This window comes from Pempheris klunzingeri, chromosome 8 (genome assembly GCF_042242105.1).
Source record: "Pempheris klunzingeri isolate RE-2024b chromosome 8, fPemKlu1.hap1, whole genome shotgun sequence".
NCBI classification, from domain to species: Eukaryota; Metazoa; Chordata; class Actinopteri; order Acropomatiformes; family Pempheridae; genus Pempheris; species Pempheris klunzingeri.
In genome coordinates, this window is record NC_092019.1 from 11702368 (window position 1) to 11725834 (window position 23467).

Sequence of the window (23467 nt, forward strand, 5' to 3'; positions counted from 1 at the left end):
GAAGGACAGCGGGCAACTTTCTATTTCTTGTGCCAATTTGTGAGTTCCAAAACACACAAAGTGTATTTGTGTTAAATGAGGAGATCTTTCTGGTATTTTGAACAGAAAGGATTGTTTGCAGTGGGCAGGATCTCAGTCTGACTAACTCATTACAGCGAATAACAATACGAAAGAAAAATGGTCTCCTTGAAGAGAGAAGACTTATTTAAATATGATTCAGTTGAGATTAAAGATGTCAACGTCAATTTCATGTGTTATTTCTCAAAATTTAAGGGCTATTTTCAGTAAAATTTTCTTCACTTTGATGACTTTTTCTGATAAATGATTATTTAAAAAAACGGAGCTTTGTTTTAGGAAGGTCATGTTTTTTGTGGCAGATTTTATTTGTCAATCTTAGGACAGAAGATGACATTCTTTGTTTGCAATATAAGGTTATATGTAAGAAGTTATATTCACATACATTGATGCAACATTTGTCAAACTTGAACAGTCTGGCTTCAGCACACAGCAAAATACATATTTTATATTTCTCTTCTACACATTTTTGCATTTAGAGACATAAAGCTGACATGAGTCCGACATAAAATATGGATGATTATACTTAAGAGAAATGTCATCTCCTTTCACACAGAGATACTCTATGACCTCGATGTGACACATACACTTGAAATGTACTGCATATGTGTTAGTGTGCGACACCTGCAGCTGTAGAAAGCCAGGTGAGTGACAGGTGAAGCATGTATTCAGTCAACTTAAATCAAATTGGGAGCTGTATTAAAAACACGTTAACCAGATTGGGGCAGTAATGAAACAAAAATACTGTACTTTACGTATACTTCCCTAAACTTACTTTTTTTGACAGCTTTTTACTTGCATTCCCTACATTTCAACACAAATATCTGTGCTTTCTATTCCTTTCATCTTCAAAATAGGCTCCTGACTTTAGTTATAATGCATTTGAGGAGAATTGTCAATTATTTTTTTGCATTTTGCATCATCGCACACCTTCCCACCATCAAAACAGGCTAAATGGATGGAACAATAACAAAGGGAAAAGATGATCCCTTGGTTTATCCATCCATCGCTGCATATCAGACACAACAGACGGAACAAGACAAGACAGGCGTCTAGTGGATATGACGTCTGTGCAGGAAGAGCTGGTAATGACATGGGTGACAGTGAAACAGCCAAAATTAGAGATGGAGCATAGCAACAATACTTTTCCCCTAATGTAAGAAATTGACTTTTTAAGTTCACTTTGAGATTTGCTAATATAAAGTGCACTACAAATAAAATGCATTATTATTATTATTATTATTACATTTTGAGTACAGTTCTTTACACAAGTATTTGTACTTCTTGAGTAAAGAATGTGTGTACTTGTGTGTAGTGCTATCTGAAAACGTTCCAACTTGTGGGGACCCAGGAAGGACACGAGTCTCAGCAGAGCAGGGCGATTTTGTGATTTAATCACCTTAGTTGTTATTTTTAATAGATTTAATCTTATCTTATTTGGAGTTTTCACATCATTACCTCTGCTTAAATGATATAATTGGCCCAACTCAGCAGTAGACAATTTTCTAACTGTAGCCTCTATCTTCATGGAGCCAGCTGAGCCATATTTGCCTCCGAGAAAATGTGTGATTGGTAGACTTGACTACAGACTTGACACAAGCACTAAATCACTCTGGACTGGGGGAGATAACTGCAGCCTCCTGATTTGCAGACCCCCAAATGTCCCTAATGTAGCACGAATGAGAACCGCTGCGGTGAAAATGGAGTCTGACTGATAGAAAACTGGATTCAGGCTGTGCTGGTGGAAGTGGTGTGGTAGCTTTATACATTTTTTTTTCAAATCTCTAATTAATTGGGGATTTCTGCAGAAAGAGCTCACTGTCAAACCTACAACTGGAACATCCCTTTATGCCTCTCAGGGATAACAGGCTCTGCCTGTCAAACCACTGGTAGCTTGTCCGAAAAATACATTTTAGATTTGCTGCCTGAGTTTGCAGCGTGATAACATTCTTGTCTGTAAATCCCACCAGGCCTGAAATTGCTCCTTTGGCTTAATCAAAATCTGTATAAATCTGTATTGTGAAAGGTAAAAAAAAAAATTGGTTTGAATTGAAAATCTACAAAGCAGGGTCATATGAAAATCATGTTTTACACATTAAGCACCTCAAAGTGAAGATTCAAATACCTCCTCTCTACAATATATCCCTGAGAAGATCCATCGCTGCTAGTTGAGTTTGCTACCAGTTTTCTATCAGTTCTTTGTGGAGTGGGATAAAATACACTGAAGGCCTCTGCCTCCTCTGATCTGTCACAGCATCAGCTTTGACTCCTTGACACCTCACTTTAATGAGTCTGTCTGATCTTTAAAAGCTTCAACACCACCACCAACAACACACTGCTATCACCACCAGCAGCAACAAAAGAATCGAGAGAAGACACGTAAGACCTGCAGGTTTAGGCAGAGTACAAAACTCACATTTTGTCTGGATTTGACGAAAGATGCAAATATTCATCAATTGTTGCTTTCAGAAGAGGAGAACACTTCTCTTCTGAAAGCTCTTGTCCGCATTCACATTCAGTGTAATGTAACATGATGACCTCAGTGTCTCTACCGGAGACACTGAATGAGAACAAGTGATAACATTAAAATGCAAATGTGCCTTTTTAAGTAAAGTGGATATTACTACACCCATTCAATCTGCTTGGGAACAGCCTGATCATATTTATGAAATGATCATTTTCTAGTGCACCCAGTGTGACTGTCTCTCTCCCTTTCTTTTCTCTAATGTTATCTCACTTCCTTTTTTTGGATTAGTGTCACAGCAGTGGTCACATTGTTAGTTTATCATTAAAGCTTCATTGTGAGACAATGGAATCTGTCGACGCTGAAATTTAAAATTCCTCTCTCTGCTTTTTATCACAGAGTTGGGAGATTGCTATGATTTGGCACACCATCACTCTGATTAGGAAGAAGACAGGGAGTGTGATTTGAAGTCTGGCCTGGCAAAATGAATTTCTGAGCCTAAAATAAGTCTATAGTTGTAATAGTGTAATAGTTTGTATCAGATTTTTCAACATTGTTCCCCAGATGGGAATTGTATTGCTTTTATGTTTCTAAAAACTTTCACAGAGTTTATATGATGAAAGCCATTAATGGCTATGAAGCACACCAAACGGAATAAAAACCAAGGCTGGTTTCAAAAGCTAATTAGGCATCAATAAGGAAAAGCACTGTAATAGCGAAAACATTGCTCCGGCCCATCCAGAACAAAAACCATTCAATTACAAAAGCGCTAAAAACAAAAAAAAAAAACACTGCCTCATCTTTCTGCCTCAGAAACATCATTTTGGCAGCCTGAGGGGCTGTCTGTACATGGAACATGCTGGCTTTACTGATTTGGATTAAAAATGATAATGAAAATGATATTTCTTACTAGTTATGAAGTTACATTAGGATCATAAGATTCTCTTACCTGCCATAGTTGAAATGCCAAGGATCACTCCGATAGAAAGCTCAATATGTGTGCCCTGGGAAACACACACAAACACACACATTACAGAAGTTAGCTTAGTGTGTCATTCTGTAACATACTCCATCGGCACAAGCTAATGTATGGGCTATGAAATCTGTCTGTTCATGTTGTTGAAATATGATGAATAATACAAAAAATAAATGTATGTTCCGCAATGCCAGTATCTTTATCAACCCATTGTAAGGACAACTGCCTCTGTTTAAGGTCTCAAAACACTGACTAAAGGTTTTTCTTGCTATAACAAAGATTTTTAACTTCATTCACGTAACATGGTCAAAATAACCAATCGTAGCTTCCAATCAAAGCCCACTTTTAGTGTTAAAAGCTTTCAGTTTATGGTTTCTTGGCTTCAGACTAACTTTATAAAACACAATTTAACAAAACGTGCACAACAATGCAGCCCAAACGTTGTTCTTGGGTACTTACTGATTTCAGTTTTCACACTTTTGCAGAGTCTGCTTTGTACGGAGCAAAAACAGCAGCCTGGGCTAAATATTTAGCATTATTTCTGCATATCCTGAGTTTTTATAGCAGGATACTGGTTTCAGGCAAAGCTAAGCCATTTCATTATGTTCTATTTAGGATTTCTTCTCCTTTTTTGTTTCTTTTGTATATAATGTTTCACTTTCTAGTTGTTTTTCGACCTCCTTGTAGAGGCCCACAAAGAATTCATCATCTAAGTGTTAAAAAAATAACCCTGCTGTGCCAGTACACTTTGAATTAAGTTCAGAAATTTATTCTGTTCCACTGGGTTTAAATTTCACTTTATTTGAGCTTCACAAAGACATAAAAAGAGAGTGGGTGTGCTTGTAGCTGCAAAATTACTAAAAATTGTATAGGAGAAACAAAGAAAGATGAGAGACAGGTTACCAAACAATGACTGAGAGCAAATGGGAAATATGATGCGCTGCGGCCAGGGGAGCTCGGCACTGCTCGAAGCTGACAGACTTACAGCAACAATCATGATGCAGTTGTCCAGGAATCCAAACCCAACGAAAGGGAGCGCATTGTGCAGCAGCACTGCAAAATAAGACACACAAACAATAAATGACTAACAGACATAAAGAGAAAGTATGCACATTGTTTCTGAGTCTGCATTAATAAGTAACAACCGATTACATGTAATTGAGCCTTGCTGAGCAGAACAGAATGGACACAAACAACAATAGAGAAATATTTCAGCAGACACTATTTAATTTCTTTGCTGAAAACACAATTAAATTGAGAAAAAGATGCTTGAAATGAACTGTTTTTAATATGATACATACATGTTTTTAATATGATGCTACGGTATTACAGATTAACGTGCACAAGCATGTTACATAAACAGCCGCAAAATTATGTAAGTGAGCAGCTTTTAGTTTAATCCATGATCTCAATATAGCATGTGACAGAAAATGTATTATTAATCCCTGGAAAGAATTGAACGCTTTGTAAGTTTAGTCTAAATGTCTGAGATGAAAGATTACTATGATTGGCATCATAATAATAACAATAATATTTTTTTTCTTATAAAAATGTGTCTTGAGGTGTGAAATAAAATGAGGGGATGACTCTGCAAGCTTGATCTTCTCTGGCAGATTGTTTCAACGTCTAGGTCCTCAGATATCAAAGTTTTCAACCTAGACCTTGGAAAGGCTACCAGAAGATCTCCTGGCTCACAGAGGGGTTGAAGATCAGAAAAAAATGAATCAGATCAGATAAGTATATCATGTTATCTCAGTCTCTACCATTATGAAGTGGTAGCTATGTTTAGCTGACAGTTCATATTGTCTGGTGCCTTTAATCCCTAATATTATCGGAGCTGTGACAATGTTGTACTTTGATGCATCCTTTACTAACAAGACCACAAGATGAAGAACATATATTATAACTAAATGGTCTCAACATATGACATATAAAACAAGCTACATGAAACTATGACATAATGTAAGACACTAAAACAGCTAAAATAATGTATATGTGTAAACCAGGCACAAGTACATACTAAAAGTATGAAGTACTAAGTCCTTATTTTTTTTACCTTATTGCTGTAGCACAGTCAAGGTCTTTAGTACAGTTGGCTACAGTCTAAACGTGAGATGGTTTCAACTTCATCTTGACCTTTCGTGTAAATAATGGCATAAATATCAAGCATCTCCATTTCCAGACCAAAAAGCCTATCAGAATGTTGATACTTCTACACAGTAATGTATTCCTCCCTTTACATGAATAAATAGATAGATGTGTGTGTGTCGTGTGTCAGGATAAGATATACAGTGTAATATACTGTTGGTGCTTTCAAAGTGTATTTTAAATGTCACACGGTGCCCCCGGGAAAATTGAGTGTATTATAGCTGAAGTTCAAGCGAAGTTCAGTCCAGTTCGAGTCGGCAATCTGCAGAAAAAAGTGATCCCTTTGAACAAAATCACCCCTGAACACCAGTTATTTCTTTTCTTAAGCTCGTACTCCGCTGCAGCTCTCCCTCAGTGCATATTAAGAATTTTCAATCTTGTTGTTTGAGCCTCAGGACACAAAACACCTACTTATCTTAAACACAGGTTTTATTGTAACGCTACACTAGCAGTCCATCTCTTGATACTGAGAGCTGGGGAATCAAATGGTGTTTGGTTTAGATGCTTCTCTGCAGCAAAAACAAACTAAAACTCAAGAGTGAAATCTAACATGTCCTCCTAACAGCAGTGAGTCATCTCTGTGCAGAGAAAACTCGACATTTGCTGGACCTTTTGCCTCATGTCTCTCTAGTATCTTTTCATATAACACATAATTGACTAGTGAGATTTAATGATGGCAGGCTACATGACTACCATGTTTTAATGTCCAGCAGTGTTTATGCTTATTCCGTATCTACCCGATTCTCATTAACCAGTTTTACACATTAAAACTTATGAGTACAAAATATCTGTTAGTGTTTTTCCCAAATGTGCTACAGGCCAGAAGATGAAATTTAAAAAAACTACTCCTTTGGCAGCATGAGTTCCAGCATTGCACCTCTTTGTTGTACTTTGTGAATAAAGGCTGTTTGGGGAACAGTTTTGGGCATTAGTGGGGAAAAGACATGACACGTTTCCATTGAAGTCATCAACAGGTGTAGCTTCCAGGAGGAGAAAAGCAAGGCTACAATACGCAAAACACAAAGACTCTGCTGTCTTGAGAAAAATAACAAGCTCTGTGTTTGACGCCGTTGCTCCAGTGACAGCCGGCTGAGGCGATGTTTCTTTTTGAAGGTTCACCCAGTGTTTCTCTGCTCGTGCTGAAAAAGCTGTTCCTGCTTTGGCTCTGCACTAAAGATAACACGGCTGAGCTTTAGAGGAGAGATTCATCACATGATGCCTCTGTGTTTTTGCTCATAGTCACAAAGATCTCTTTGTTAAATGGACACGGTGACAAAGACAGAATGACAGACACATGTTGATAGGAACTACGTCGGGTTAAGCAGCAGGTTTTCCAACCTCTCAGCAGGAGGAGAGGAGCAGAGAAATCTGAGGTCATGTCACTAACTGAGCATCGCAGAGTGAAGTGTGCCTGCTCACGCTTTTAGTTGAGTGTGTGCTGGTGGATTACGTATGCATGAGTGTATGACCTTCCATTATGTAGATCTGAACCAACTATTACCAGCTCACATCAACTACAAAGAGCTTCAAAGAGAATATATTTTTGGTAACATGGATGAGAGTAAATATCTAAGTTGGTTATCTGCTCTTTGGTCTGCCCTTTCCCTGCTTTATGTGCTAACTCGTGTTGTTGTTTTTCTGCATTTTACATCCATTGTGTTGATGGTTTCTTTCTTTAAATCAGTTACAGTAATGTTCAGCATTTTGTCTCATATCATTAAAAGGTATTTATGGATATTGGTCAAGCCCAGCGTGATGGGATAGCTAAATATTGTGTGCTTTGCATCAAAATGATTGGACTATATATTTTGAATTTTATAGCTTGTCATCTCCTCACACCTTCCTTTGTAGTATTGACAAACTTTGTCTTGCGAGATTCCGAATTGACTGAGATTCCAATCAGTGCCGGGGCAATAGCTAATGCAATATCTGTTCATGGAAAACTTATAACCCCATTAGCAAGGCCCATATACACCACGCTTTTCTTCTCCTTTGTCCTGCTCATGAATCTCAATTAGGACTGATTTTCATCAATCTTCCTGGTTGATTGATTGTTAAATAAAGGATGTCAATCCAGGCTGTCATGCCACAATATTAATGAGCATTTATCAAATCAGTGATTAATTTAAACCAACCCTCTACAGCAACTGAAAATGATAAAATACACAATCAAACAAACAAGAGAATCTACCAAAATTACCAAAAAATATAGGCTTCTTACCATATCTTAACTGTGCTGCAGTAGGTGGTGCAATTTCCAGCTGTCCTGAAAAAGAAAAGAAGAAGGAAAAAAAAGTTAAGGCTTAAATAAGGCGTCTGCATCTCCTTTGGCCTGTTTTTCTATGAGGGGAAACGTCAGCATAAATGTCAACAACAATTTTGAAATGGCAAAGCCTATCAGTCACAACCTTCTGGATAGAGAGGATGGACCTTGGAAAAAGGGAGAGGGGGAGAAAATTTTAGCAGCGTGTCAGAGGTGATGAAAGTCAGCCAGACAGAGGAAGAGGAGTAAAGAGCATCTGCCTCGCTGCCGCTTCCCCACAGTGAGACACGGATGAGGACAAAGGTGATGTCAGAAAATTATAATTTTGCTGCCAGTCAGTTGTCAGAAGAGGCCTGCTAGCACACTGATTATAATTGGAGTGTGTGTGTATGAGTGTGTGTGTGTGTGTGTTTAGTGACACATAGGAATGGAGGGAGATGGAAAGTGTGAGAGAAATCCGTTCGCTGCCTTTATATCAACAGATTTAAAGTGACATCAGCCAACATGTAGATGGAAAAAAAAATTAATCACAATCACAATGCTTCTACTCTGTGTGACACTAAAGTTAAGGATCTGTAACATCTATCTGCGATGTAGGAGATTTAGATTGCATTAAAAAAAAAGTGTCACACTGGATGTGCCACATTAGCACAGCAGGCACTGAACTGTGACAAAACACACAGAGCTGCTGTAAAACACGAGATGATTAGATTGGCTTTAAGACCGAGGACACAAGACAAAATCCTTTCCTTTGCAGGTTCTGTGAAATTGGATTTGGTTTACTGAGGTCAGTGGAAATGTTAGTCCACATGATGAAGTCAGCTCCATCACTCTCAGGTGTTACTGCTCTACCGCAGGGTAAACCAGGCTGGAGCGGATTTAGCTTGTTAATGGCGAAGGCGGCTGAACTCCAAACAGAGTCCCCACGACTAGTGACACCCAAACACTTAAGCATGCATTCATACACAGACACTCACACTTGCAATCCCTCATGCACAAATCCCACCAAGCTTGCGACTAGTTATAATAAAAGCAAAATGCCAAAATCCAATTGAGCTTTTTTAAGTTTTTTCATCTTGAATACATTGCTATCACTTTACAGATGAATTTGAATTTTAAAAAAAAGACAAAATTATCTGCTTTATAACGTTAAAAATCAGGCTGTAACATCACACAAAAAACAAAACCATCTGCCTTCTATCTTCTTCATCCTGTCTGCTGTCCTCACCCATTTCCATCTCGCTGTCACTCCCTCTTTTCCTTTCAGGACTAGGTTTCACATTACAAGCTTCAGCTCAACCCCCTGCTCATGTTGCACACACAATAACGGCCAGTTGTTCACCTCAATGACGGACTTTTCATCAGCACTAGAGTAAAAATACTGCTGACACATTGACAGAGATGCACACACCAACACAGCTACTGTATGTATCATCAGTGCTCACACAGTACTCGTACTTCAGCCTGTTGAGCATAGTGAAATGTCGTCTCTTTCCAGCTCCCTCGTGAGCTTTGTTAAAGGTCTTATCTCATTTTACAGGTTTTGGAAAATCTTCTCAGTTACAAAAGTAAAAAATGATCAGACAACAAGACAGTGAAAAACTGGCAGAGAAGAAGATCCTGCCCACGGAGGATGGATGGCTTTACCAATTAAGTACCAGAACACATTTCTCTCTCCATTTATCACCCATTCAGGGGTTGTTTTAGGATTTAATTAAAGGCTTTCAATGATCCGTCTGTGCTTATCTGTGAGCCAGAACTGTCAGTGTAATGTTGCATCAACCATGTAACATTTCTCACTGAAACCTCTCTCTGAACAGCTGATGCTGAATTAGACTCAGCTGTCATTATCACACTAAGGCTCTGGGAATTAGAAAACTTGCCAATCATTTACTAACCAGTAGTACCATACTTGGAGTGACCGAATATAGTTTTTCCCCCTCAAAATTACCCAAATTCCACTATAAGCATTTTGTTTAGTTTTAGTGGGTTCATTGACAGAAAGAAAAACACATATCTAACATTTAAACTGCAGTGGTTACCTGAAGCATATGGAAAAAAGCACATTGTACATTCATTTTGACTTTGAAATTCCCAAAAAGAAACAGAAGTACAGAAGTACAGAAAAAGGTCAACTAAATTATTTATTTACTGAGGTGGGGGTAGTTGGCTCTCATTCCACTGTGTTCTTATGTTTTTTATGTAATCTAACTGATGGAACAAAAACAAACAAAGATGTCCTTTCATAAAATGTTAAAAACCTCCCAGGCAAGACTGCTTTTTTTCCAGTCAAAGGCAGAAGAGCGATCTCCATATATTTCTCAACACGGTATTCTCTGATATCTATAATCTCCACAAGCGTAATGAATCACAGGACTCCTTGACTGGGACGATAACCTGCATACTCTCAGCCCTTCATGGCGCATGGTTTCACAAACTAATAAGGGCATGTGTGCGCTACCATCCATGTCGGCTGATAGCAGAGTTGCACGTTAATATGGTGACCAGTCATCCATGAGAAATGTCTTCACTTCAGGGTTATATTTTAAAATGGGTCCAAGCTCACGCTCACGTGTAAAACTAAAGCAGATGATTCCTTCAAGGGCAGATCATCTATAATTTAGAGCTGTTACAAAATATTACACACAGTTATTATCCAAATTTCTGTAAATGGTGGTTTTCTACAAGATTAAAAAGGAACTAGCAAGAGTTGAGGTTAGATAAACTGCAGAATTATTAAGTATAAACAACAATGTACTTTTTAGATCTCAGAAGATAGAGTAGCGACAAATAAAAACTTGCTGGTCATTTGTTTTTTTTCAGAAGTTTTTGGCACACCAAACCTTTTCCGCAGACATCTTTGGTCGTATGCTGTTGAACAGTTCTAAATTACAAGCCTGTGGGCAATCTGAAAAAGCACTCCAATCTGTCCCATTTTAATACGACAAATAATAGACTACAACATGTTATGTTATATCTGCAATATTTTCCCATCACTTAAAAAGAATCAGGCCAAATGAAAATGCAGCTGAGTCACCGTATCATCACTAGTCACATGAAAAAACCCATTAACGAGAAACAGAATCCCTTGAAGACATTTCTCTCCCACTCCACTGGACTTCACCAGCCATTTATTAGAACTGATGTAGCTGACATGACTGTGTATTACCCCAAGAACTCCTCTGGTATAAAGTATTGATTGCGTGGTATCTTAAATCCCAGAGAGCTGCTGTCTTGAGAGAATTCAATTCCAACAGGAGTGGTGAAAACATTTAATGGGCTGTGATAAGTAGATACCCACGAGCAAGATTAAACACCAAAGCAGCCATGTTTCATTCTTCTCAAGATTTTTATTCTATATCCTCCAAACTACAGCCAAAATGACCCGTCCAGCACACGTCTGGTATCCGATAAAAAGACTGTTTACAGATAAACAGAGAACCCGATCTTTAGTGTAGTTTAAATGAGCATTTTAGCATGCTAACATTAGCCGCTTTGCACTGCATTCCTGTTGGCATGCAGTGGTCAAATACCAAATATTGGAATATTTGAAATTTTGACCTGATGATGGTGCGAGATAAAAAGCTTTGGGAACACAAAATCTAGGACGTGAATGTCTGTAACATATTTCATGACAATCCATCCAATAGTCGTTGAAATATTTCAGTCTGTGCCAAGGTAGCGGACCATCTGACCGACTGATGCTGCCGCTCCTGCAGCCATGTCGCTAGCATTATATCATCTGATGTTTCACTGCATCTGAGCATCAGTGTGCCTTATCTGACTGTCTGCACGTTACACTACAACCCTCCCTCCTCAACTGCTTGCTGCTTTGAAACAGTTTATTTTTGAGGAGGCAAACGTTAACACTCTTTGCTGTGAATATTTGAAGCCGAAACAAAAGTCGCACTTTTGGCTTTGTTTTGCTGTGGCTAATGGCTCACTCCGCACCTTGGCTCTTGGTCCTGGTACAGCACGAAATCGAAGTGTGACTGTGAGCAGAGTTTTGGAAATTGGAGATGAGATGAGTGCAAATGCCAAATTCTCCCTCAGCAAAATTCACATACGATGAATATATGTCTGTTGGTCCGTGCAGTCGCTTCATAAGAACAATAAATAGAGGCAATAGAGGTGCTGCTGTTACAGGGGCAGAAAACAGAAGCAATGCAGCAGCATTTTTCATTAAAGGACTGTGCAGCAGTGCAATGCAGTTTGTGTGTGTGTGAGTGTGTGTGTGTGTGTGTGTGTTGGGCTTTATCTGGCAAATGTAAACTAAGAAACATCCTTGTTTTCCCCTCAGGATTTTATTGATTTTTGAGTTGCACACCTCATCACACAGAGAAGGGACTCCTCATCACAGCATGGTTTGATACAACACAGGCTGTTGTGTGAAGAAGCGTGATGAGTGAGTGCACTAGCATGTGTGTGTCTGTCTGTGTGAATCCATATAAATTATCATATTATCTGCATTTTGTGTCTGCGTATGCTGCTGCTGTGTGTGTATGTGTGTATGTGTGTGTGTGTGTGTGTGTGTGTGTGTGTGCGCAAGAGATCAATAGAGTTCAGCAAAACAGGAACAATGGAAGGCCAGAGCCATTCATCAAGTGCACAGCAGCCTGGTATCCTCTCATGATTTATGCGACAGAACATATCAAATTACACAGCACACAGAATGTGGGCCACGTTGTACAGGACAGTCACTTACTAACACAAAATGGGAGAAAGGTGTGGAGGAGGGGCTTCTTGTAGCCTTTTGTAGTTATTTTGAAATTTTGACGTTGACATTAATTTATACTGACTGACTAGATTTTTAATTTTTTTTAAAACTTACATAATATATTTGAGAAGGTACAATATTTCTGTATTCATTGAAATGTTTCTGTATTTTAAAATGTTTCTTAAAACTAACTAACTAATGTATTTTAGAAAAAAAAAGACTGAGTTTACCTTAAGCTTGTGATTTGTATAGCTCATGTGAAGGAAAACGTATTTATTTTGTTTTAAAGTCTATCTGCTCCCCTTAAACAACCTCTAAAAGTCTACTGAAGGACGTCCTAAGGTCAGATGAGAACTTAAAATACTCTGTCTGCTGAGGTAAAATAATGAGTAGTTCCCAGTAAATCCAGAATTAAACAGTCAGCCTGTACCTTCGAGAAGAAAATACAAAGCATTCAGCCATTACAGCACACAAGCCGGTGCCTGAAAGTGTAGTTACATCTCAGAAAAGTGAGTTTTCCCCTGCGAGTTCACTGAACTCTATATGGCAGGTAGACAAATAAATACACCAATCTATTCCTCCAGCGCCAATTAAGGCAGCTGTGGAGGGCCTGAAACACAACATGGAAACAGACAAAAAAATAAAAACACAAATCCTTGAAAATGTCCTCCTGATAAATGGCAAACCACAAGAGAGAGGAATGAAAGAAGAAAGTAGCTTTGTTTCCTCACCATTTTACAGACGGCTGGAACAAAGGACAGAGCCAATAGAATAAAAGGAAAGATTTTTAATTGAGCAGTGCGCTGCTTAAAATAACCCTGACTGCCACTATACAGTAGCTGGTGGATGGATGACTTCCCTTTCACATTAATAACACTACACAGAGATGTAGAGAGCAGTTCCTGTGAGACCATGCATTTTACATGAATTGTTCAGACCAATAATAACACTCCATGATGATAACACCATATTTGTAAATATAAAACTTTATCTTACACTAATCACATGATTCTGTCTGATGGTGTTGCAGACTTCCTGCTCACACCCATATTACAGTAAATGCTCACTACATTTTTAAATCCTGCAGCATCCCTGTAGTACAGAGCAATAGATCTTTTAATCCTAGCAATAAAAGTAAAGCTGGTTTTCTATCCCGCAAGCAAATGAATGGCATCTAATTGCATGCACCTGCCTCCTAGATGTCAATGAGTCATTGATCAGATGACTACTCACCACTGGTGCAGACAGGAACACATGCAGAGGTGTTTTCACTTATTTAGGCTAATTAAAACCTCTGTGTAGCTGCGTACAGACCATCTCTTATTGCTTCTGGTACAAAGTTTAGCTTCATCTTCTGCTCAACCTTAGCATTTGTTTTCAGAGTCGGTTGGGTTTCAGCCAAGTGAACGATGTTTTCTAGTCTCCATTGTTTATCACACTGCTGATAAGCTACATGTTGCACTTCACTTCACTTATATACAACCACACTGTTACAGTATAAACCAGGACACAGACCACTCTTGTATGGCATTGACCATACAGCAAACTACAGGCACGACTCTTCTAAATTCTAACCTGAAAAAGGTCCTGAGGACGCGTGTCCCGATTTGAAAAGAAGATTTTCAGTGCTGTAATAATTATTTTATACCTGCTATTATCAATATCTGTATTTTAATGGATCAAATGACTATGAGTGATGTAAAAGTGTGGTTGTAGGCAGGGTGATTAACCCTCAAGGGAATTATCGCTTCACTCTGCCATTCTCCTCAGCTCTACGGAGCATCTTTCACTTCATTGCTTTGGTTTTATGGCCCACAACTTCAGCGTTTGGTTCACTCTCACAGCTCTCTTTTCAGCAAATACTTTATGCTTATTGTGAAAAGGCTCTAAAAACTGACACATGCCCAGCATCAAACTGCAGGCAGGCGATGTTAGTAGCTCACTTATGAACTTAGTGAAGCATCTAATTCCAGGATTTGGTGGAGAGTTGGTGGAAAGAAAACCGACTCCAAATGAATGCTAACACTGTATTTCAGACAGGCCAGTCAATGAAGTGAAGCTGATGGTGAGGTAAGCAACTTCATATTTTCCTGAGTAAAAACCTGCAGTAGAAGTAATACAAAGCGATAAATACAGGCCTGTAGAGAGAACTTAACCTTAATAACTGCTATAAATGCTGACTTTAGTCTTGCGGGGCTGCAGTGTAATCAGCAGCCATGGTGACCGCGTGGCAAGGTCAGTTACAGCAGCCTGTAACTGACCTTGGAAAAAACAGCAAGGGATGTGTCGTGTGCTGTGGTTCATCGCATAAGTGTGAAAGGGACAGAGTGAGAGTAAGAAGGATAAGAGGAAAAAGAGCGAGGCGGGAAAAAGAAATGAAAGAGAAAACAGTTTGGAGGTGACAAAAAAGTGAGAGTGTGTTGTACTCGGGGGTCATTTCATCCCATGAAAAAAAAACTGAAAATGATCCGTACCTGTCTCTCGCGCTCTGAAGCTCATGACCTCGTGATTGAATGGACAGGCTCACAAAAACAAACACCACCTTGAATATCAAACACATCCTGCTGCGCATAGTAATATTATTACCATGGGTTTCTGTGGTGCCTGCGTAATTTGATTCATGCCTTGATCCATCTGTCTGGGTTTCACAAGAAAGAAGAGCCATATGCGGTGATTTTCCTCCTCGCTTTCACATCTTCTGAATCATAAAATTTTAATTGGTGCCAGATTGCCAATTGGAGGACAATCTCACAAACTGGGCCATATATAGTGCTTTTTTTTTTCTGCTTTTAAACTTGGCCTCGTTGGATTCTCTTCCAAAGACTCAAAACAAGGAGAATCAACTTTATTGTAATGTGTTGAAAACAGCAGTTCCCATTTTCAGGGTGATTTTTCAGGGTCATATTCGAACAGCGATTGTCCAATCCAAGTATGCTAGGTTGTATTTTATTATTCATCCCTTCCAAAACGATGCTATGCTTTCGTCTACCACTGTCTTACACCAAGGACAAATTATTTCAAATATTACCAAGAGTCTTATACATTGGCCACTGATATTTAAAGGTTGATAGGTGTAGCAAATAGTCAGCTGTAGTAAATTTTCCATGTTTAACTAATCAAATAAGATATATTTTAAAGAAAATGACTTTTTTTCAGCAGTTATGACTTTTTTTTCCGGTTGGGTCACAAGTTCGGGAGCCACTGCAGCTCCAATAAAAAAAACCACTTAGTCTGAAGTCTCCTCGGCACACTAAGACTGATTAGTTATTAATGGCTGCAGCTACATTGTTGGCAGCAAAGTGCACTCAGTAAATACAGACATTGTGCTATTACGGTCTTAGTGATGAATGGTGTATTTTTTCGTGCACAAATTACCAGAATAATTTCAGAGCAACAATGTCCACCGCAATAGATGTGACTGTCTGGGATGTTATTAACTCAAGTAATTCACAAGAATTTGCTTCTCAAAGAGCCAAATATCTGCATCATGGCAGCATCAGAGCAGTGACTGGCAAACGCTGGGTCACTGAGGTGAAAACTCCCCATGGTCTACCATTATTCAGCAGTGGGTCTGAATTAGCATGACAATATTGCAGCATGAGCCGAGGAAGAAAGGAGAAATGAAAATGCTCTGCTCCTTTGTCCCTTGTTTCGGGCAATAAGGCTATAATCTGAGAGGATATGGCTTCTCCTGTCAGCATTAAAGACGGAGTAAAATATCACCAGGGACTATTAGAGCAATGCATTGAGAAGAGAATATATTGAGCCTCCCCTGGAAAACAGACAAACCTGACGAAAGGGGATGAAAGCTTTGATCCTGAATTCATTATACTGTACCTGCTGAACAATCTGGTTATGATTCAAAAAGAGCTTAAGAAGATTTTTAAAGTTTAAGACTGACGTAAGATGTGTTGCTTAAAGAAAATGAAAGGAAAGGAGGATGGTTGCTATGACTTGTTTGTTGATGCTCCTAGGATTTTGTCGTGAAGTGTCAACGGTGGTTCACTGAGGTTAAAAAAACAATAAAGTTATAAAAAACACCCAGAGGTGTCCCCTCCTCTCGCTGGTGCCTCTCCTCTTTTTCATCTCATCTATCGTCTGATCCATGAAGGGAAATTGCTTCTATCTCGTCTCCTCTCACATTTTCCTTTTCACCAGCAGGCCTGTGGGAAAACCACATTATTGCTGTGGATGTCGCTGAGTAACTGAGCGCTGATGCTTATGATGATGATGATGATGATGAGGAGGAGGTTCAGATGGAACAGACGGATCTCTGATCGCTTAATCACTCATTTATCTGCTGCGCCTCTCCTGACCTTCTCCTCCAAATCTGTGTCTTTGTTCTCTGCTTTTACACCAACTTAACCCTAAGAGCTTGGGGATCTCTGAGTTCCTGAATTTTTGTGAGGTGGACAAGAAAACTTAATCTGCAAATATACAGCACAATTCCTGTCCTTGAGGTATGTGAAATAGATTTTCCAAAAAGACTATTAATAGATCGGCAATTACTCCTAATAAGGCAGATTTAAACCAAAATGCATGTAATTAAGTTTTTAATTGAAAGCAAAGTTGTATTTGTCCTTTCACTGTTTATGAACTGTAAACTGCTGAAAGGGGTACTTCTGTACTATACAGTACAAGATGCCTCCAAACCTCTGAAATGGACTCTGAACCCGTCCAGAAAGGTGAATGTACTTGTCTATAACCATCAATCACTACAACTTGCTTCTTCCTAAGACTTTTTCTTTAAAATGTCCTTAAGAGTATCTTGGATTTTACCCTGTACCCCTATAAAGTGAAAACAAAGTTTTAAAAGGTTTTTAAACTGTAAAGGATTTACTGGAAAAGTGGATAGTAATGCCATTACTCAGCACGAGTCATAAACTGTAGATCAGGTATGATAGGAGTTGTTTGTAGTGAAAAACACATTTTTCCGTCGACTCTACAAAGTGTTTTAGTGTCTGTAAACTCATTGCTTTGGTTTAACTGTTTACACGTTTCCAGCTACAGCAGTCAGTTGTTTTCAGAAAACAACCCCTCTGATAAACAGATGCGACCTGCCCAGCACAAAACAGCTGAGAGTCAAACTTAGCAACTAGCTGGTGAACATTTAGCAGTCACGCATTTCTGTCAGGGGTTGGTGGTGACCAAAAACAGAGCTAAAAGTAGAGAGAATATTGGAATGATATTTGACAATTTACCAGACATACCACTTGAAATGATCACTAATGTTGCTTTGCGTTTTCAAGAGAAGCAACTGATCACCGTTTATACTTTTTAAAATGATGGTGTGCTTATGGCTTGTTGCGCTGCCCCAAAGCAAAACAATGTTACTGCATCCTTACACAAGAACACTGCAATCAGGTTGGGGTTGACAGGGTTATGACATATGTAATTGAAATTTATGAGCATAATCAAGAATGAAGGCGAATGCATTAAGACGTGTCAGAGAGCCCACAGCCTGCTGCCGACATCCAGCTTCCTCACCACTCAGCAGACCTGCATAGAAACGTCAGGGAAATAAAGGTTTTGCTTCAGGTGTCCTGCAGCCACTGGGTGGAATGATGATAGATGTTGATGAGCCTGTCAAAAAAGTCAATCCCTCAGCAGCAGGTTGGTGAGAGAGTGAGTTGGCTGGTGCAGCAACCACTGATTCAGCTACTCTTCAACCTGCATATACAGTAGGTAAGACAATCCCTGAGGGTTTTTATAGTGTGAAGGTGAGGACGTCAGCAAGCTCCAGCCAGGCAGGCCCCATGGGGGAGAGCAGGGGAAAGAAGCCGTCCTCACCTCAGTACATTAGCTCACATTATTTTTCTTATCTTATCAGTCCGCTGTGTCCTATATGGTTGGGCTTGACGCAAAAACCCGACTTATAGCACGGCCTCTGCTGCATTTCACAGTCGGTGATGGGAATGCTGAGTCTACCCTCAAAGTGTCATAAAATTTCCATTTTCGTCCAACCCTATCTGCTTTTTAATGAAGCGTGACATTCTCTTGCAAGCTGTCTTGCCTGCGAGGTTTGAATGATCTAAAAGGCCTTAAACAAGTGGTTTTCTTGGGTACTTTATAGTGCAGCACAAACCAGTGTTCCAAAATGAGTGTGATGCCTTGCTTTTTGCAGCCACAGCGTGCGATATAAAGCCCTCCACCATGAGACTCATGAGGGATTTATCGCTGTTCGCTAAGTGTCGGTATTGCAGAGTGTTTGTGGCCACGGGGGACAGCTCAGCACGTGTGGTCAGGATGCAATCAGCCACATCCGACAGGAAAATAATGATGTACTGTTAGGATCGGTGGGCACGGAGGATGTTATTGAAACGCTTAGTAATGATGGGTTGGCCGCCTATTCACCACAGTCCTGGGTACAGAGCGGGAATGAGAAAGGGTGAGGAAGGGAGGTATTCCAAATCAGGTGACAGACGGAGTGAGTTTCTTTAAAAAATATATTTCCTCTGTGCACAATGGGGAACAATTTTGCTCCTAAAAGGAGTGGAACAGGATTTTCATCTACAACAAGAGATATTTATCGTCAAGAAAAATAACTTCAACAGTTATTGTCGAACTGGCATCACCGTCTTCATTTCCATCACTAATCACTAACTTTTAGCATTATCATCACTTATCAAAATTACTAGTATATCCACTAAAGATGCTTTCAGTCAGCTGAAGCATAACTGGCCTTGTTTTAGCGTACACCGAGAGCACAATCAATAACATAAAGATTCAGTACCATCCCACACACCGTAGCTGACTGCAGCCTTGTAGAATTTTTCTTTCGGTGGGAAAGAAACGCCTCCAAAAACTGCATCTACAGCATCTGTAAACCTTGAAACATTGTAAACTGAACCATCAGATCAGAGCCATGCTTGTAGGATTTTTGCGTGCCGTTGCTACTTGTTATTCGGAGCCTCGCATACTGTACACGGAGAAGAAACAGTACAGACACAACACTATTTATAGCAGCAGATGCACATACGTTCAACATTCAGCAGTAGGTCGCTATTAGGTTTAAAGGAACGTGGTGTACGACGCACTACGGGTCCAGCAGCGCATTAGTTCACCAAACTGACCAGGAAGGAGTATAAAACAAAAGCACGAGCTCCAAAATGTTATAGCAGAGGAATTGAAGGATTTTAGGCATTATTTTGATTTCAAATCTTCTGCGGCTGAGAGACATTTAAAGCTATCCTGTAGCGTGTCCCACATGATGGGAATTATTTTTCCATCATGAGACACTAGAGTAAACAGAGCAACAATGAAAACTCTACTAAATAAATATTAAAGCAACAGTGCATCATATTTTATCCACAATTGCAGAGCTCATTGCAGTGGATCTAATATTGTCATTAACGTTTCCACTCATCAAAACAAAAGTTTAATTGAGTTTCCATGTAATTTTCATAGATTTTGAATTGCATTCTTCATTCAAATCCAACATCTGACAATTTGGCAGGGATGAAATAAAATTATGAGAGTATAGTCTTTGCACTTAACTGCTGGAGAGGAATACAGAGGATGACAGGAGCTCAGTGCAGCATACTCCCAGAGAGACTCTCATGCACTACAGAGCGTCTCCATCATCACTCATTTCTGTCCTCCTTCCCTCCCTCTATTCACTTCTGTCTCCGTATCGATTGACCCACTTCCTCCTTCTCCTCTCCGTCTGCCGGACATCCACCATGCTTTCTCTTATTCTCCACTAACGCCTCAACCCTTTTTGAAAAAGAAAAAAAAAAACTACTGCTCTAACGGACTTTTCAAAACATGGTGCTGTGTGAGGAGAAATGGTTAAATGCACTGCAGGCCAGTGAGTTAAAAGCATTTGGGAGGAACTGGACAGGACAGGACTGTCAGAGTGAGTCTCTAAATGAACAGCATCTGGGTAAAATCAAGAAGGGACAGAATGATGGTACAGTGCTGCGTCCTTGGCCTAGTTCATCTGGAGAATGGCATGAGAAACAGGCTTTGAGAGAAAGTGACAGAAATTTGGCTCGAAAACAAATATTGTTTCCAGTCCACCTGACTTACAAGCCTTTGGGAGAGGCGCTCGTGTGGAATAGATGTGAGAATAAGTATTGCATTAATGGTGACAATCGTATTGATCTGTGCCTGTAGAGCCACACAGGGAGGTCAGTGGTCAGACATCGGGGTCAGCTGCAGAACTGCACTCTGGGATTGGCTGTCCTTCTCCGTGGGATTATGCTTTGATTTAATACTAAAACTAGAAAGATTTAATCAGAATCTTCCAACAGCAACTTCCAGCTTTTTAAAACTTGAATTAGCCTTCGGGCGATTAAAATCAAAGCCTTGATGTGGCCAACATTATTAACCCCACTGAATGTTACTTTATCTCATCACAGCCTGCTAAAGGATGCAGTGCCCTCTGTGTTTTTAACCCCAGAGTTAACTGCTTGTCACCACATAAACTATCCTATGAATAATAGATCTAACTATGACATGATCACTTTGATGCATAAACCATTTTTTCAACAAAGCACTGAATTATCTGATGCTCTCTAATGTTGTATATTAAAGACTATTCATTACTTGTATGACTTAAAAAAAGAAGGTCGAGCTGTATTTCCAATGATTTTCCTGCTTGAGATGAAAATATACATTTAGTGGCACATCACCTACCTTGAGCTATGGCTATGGACTCGAACCTGTGCAGTTCCCGCAGCAGACAGGTGCGCTCAGACGGGTGGAGGCTATAAATAAACTCCTTGGCTCCCCGGGGCGAGTTGAGCGGCTCCACGGACTCCTTCAGCGGGTGTGTGCCCAGGTTACACTGCTGCACCAGCATGGAGGCGGGCGGCTCTGGGGCGAACCGCGCCGGGGACCTCTGGTGGCTGCTGAGTCCGGCTTTGGCCAGCCCAGTCCCGGCTCTCAGAGAGAGGGCGGGCCGCAGCACCCTCCGCATACAGGGCAGCATCTCTGGGATGGGGGAAGAGCAAATGAACGTGAGTGGAGGACAGCAAAGCGGGCCCGGCTACCACTGTGAGCCCCGCACTCATCCACAACACACGCCACGCTGCTTTATAAAGCAATCCTGCTGGAATATGTTGTGAATTGATCGCTGCAACGATCGCATGAGAACCCCGCACGCATCCTCAGTCTGCAGGCAGCTGGGTTACTTCAGGGCACAACACGGGCCTGACAGCAGCAGATACACATTCTCTCACAGCACACAGATGGGAACAGGATGCTGCAGAGGTCTAAAAATCAAACTACAACTTATGTTATCGGACGCACCTCAGTCGATGCTCCGCTGTCCCGTCCAGCAACCTCCACAAAGAAACCCTGACGATACAGGAGCCGCTCCGGCGCTCACGTTTGCTTTTTTTTTTTTTTTTTTTCTTCTTTACCAGCTGGGGTTTTGCAGATATCCGCACACAGACCCAAACACCGACCTGGCTGTAGGGTTTGTACAAAATCACATTTTTGCGAGCGCAGCCCCGGCTGGTGTCACCTCTGGCTGACAGGATGGTGTGAGGCGGATGGGAGGGCACCAGCAGCCCCGAAAATATTTTCCAATAGCAGCGCCGCTTTCCTCCGTGCGTAACTGTGACGGCACCGGCGCACGTAAGCACATACAGGGCTCTTACTGTAGGGACAATGGGCAGCCAGTAGTATTCAGTTATGTCCTGCCATGACGAAAAACAACGCGAATTTGGTCCTGCATATTTAAATTGGTGAGCTTCTAGAAACCAGTTATGTCTGGTTCCCTTGTGACAAATAAATATTTGTTGTGATATTAGTGTTTTATCACCCTGTGATGGAGTAGATAAATAATTAGTCATGTCCAGGGGATCCATATAGGCGATATTAATATCTAACTGGATCTTAATATAATTTTTATTCTAATGCCATAAAAAAATATCTGTATCATTTAGTGAAATAAGGGCCAATAAGGAGCATCTATTAAGGTGATATTAGCTGAGCGCAGCTGTCTGAATGTTACAGACAGGGTTAGTAAAAAAGAGTGTGTGTGTGTGTGTGTTTGTTGGGTGTGTATCCACTCCTCCCTGTGCTATTATGCACGTGGGGCATTTCAGCTATTCAACCAAACTCCAGGTCACACCCCGAGAAAATATGACACCATGTGGAAGTTATTTGTTTTGAGGAGGAAGCCTGTACTTGAGGAAAAGAGGAAAAGGGTTCGTGTTGCTGTCAAGTTAATGTTTTGTTCGGGCATTTTCTGATTTATTTCAAGGCTGTCTCTGTGTGTGAGTGGTAGATGCATTCTTTTATTGATCAGACGAGTGTTTTCAGGCCCCTGAGGAAGGGAGGAGTAATGTCTTATCCAAGAAGAGGCTATAAACCAGGTTTGGGTGTTAAGAGAAGCTCAGACAACAGCGACTCCCAGTGGCCAAAACCAAACATTTCCTCTGTTTACATACTGATCAGAGCTGGTGATGAAGGCTTCTATTCATTCAGTGGTTATTCTACTGTTTAGTTACATTTCAACCTGCCTGTGTCAATATTTCCCAGCCACATTATGGCCAGTTTTCAGACTGACTGGGTTTAAGTTAATGTTTTCAGGGCCAACAATGAACAACATGGATAAGAAGTCCTACAGGTGGTCTGAAAGATTCAGACTGTGAAGCAAACTGTAGACGAGTGCTGTGATATCCAGTAGAAAGCTCCAGAATAGTTAGTAAATGGATGGTGAGGTAGGATTGTTTTGTCAACTACCTACCTAAAAAGTCCAGTAATGAATGTGAGATGAAAAAATGGTTGGTTAAAGATGTTCTAGGCCTGAAAGAAAAGTGCAGTGATAAATACTTGATAACCTTGACGCACAGAAAAGTTGCACAGTCA

At 40.2% G+C, this 23467-nt stretch overlaps 1 protein-coding gene across 1 annotated transcript in view; it reads right to left on the reverse strand.

Annotated features, from left to right (window-relative positions):
- LOC139205522 (transmembrane protein 65-like) overlaps nucleotides 1-22098 on the reverse strand; it is a 31280-nt gene extending 9182 nt beyond the window's left edge. The window contains exons 1-5 of the mRNA XM_070835767.1: nucleotides 21899-22098; nucleotides 21284-21580; nucleotides 7885-7929; nucleotides 4501-4568; nucleotides 3489-3543 (exon numbers count right to left, since the gene is read on the reverse strand). Of these exons, the coding sequence (XP_070691868.1) occupies nucleotides 3489-3543; nucleotides 4501-4568; nucleotides 7885-7929; nucleotides 21284-21578 (463 nt within the window). The 5' untranslated portion in view covers nucleotides 21579-21580; nucleotides 21899-22098. The remainder of the gene's footprint in view (nucleotides 1-3488; nucleotides 3544-4500; nucleotides 4569-7884; nucleotides 7930-21283; nucleotides 21581-21898) is intronic.
- Between the last annotated feature and the right edge of the window lie 1369 nt (nucleotides 22099-23467).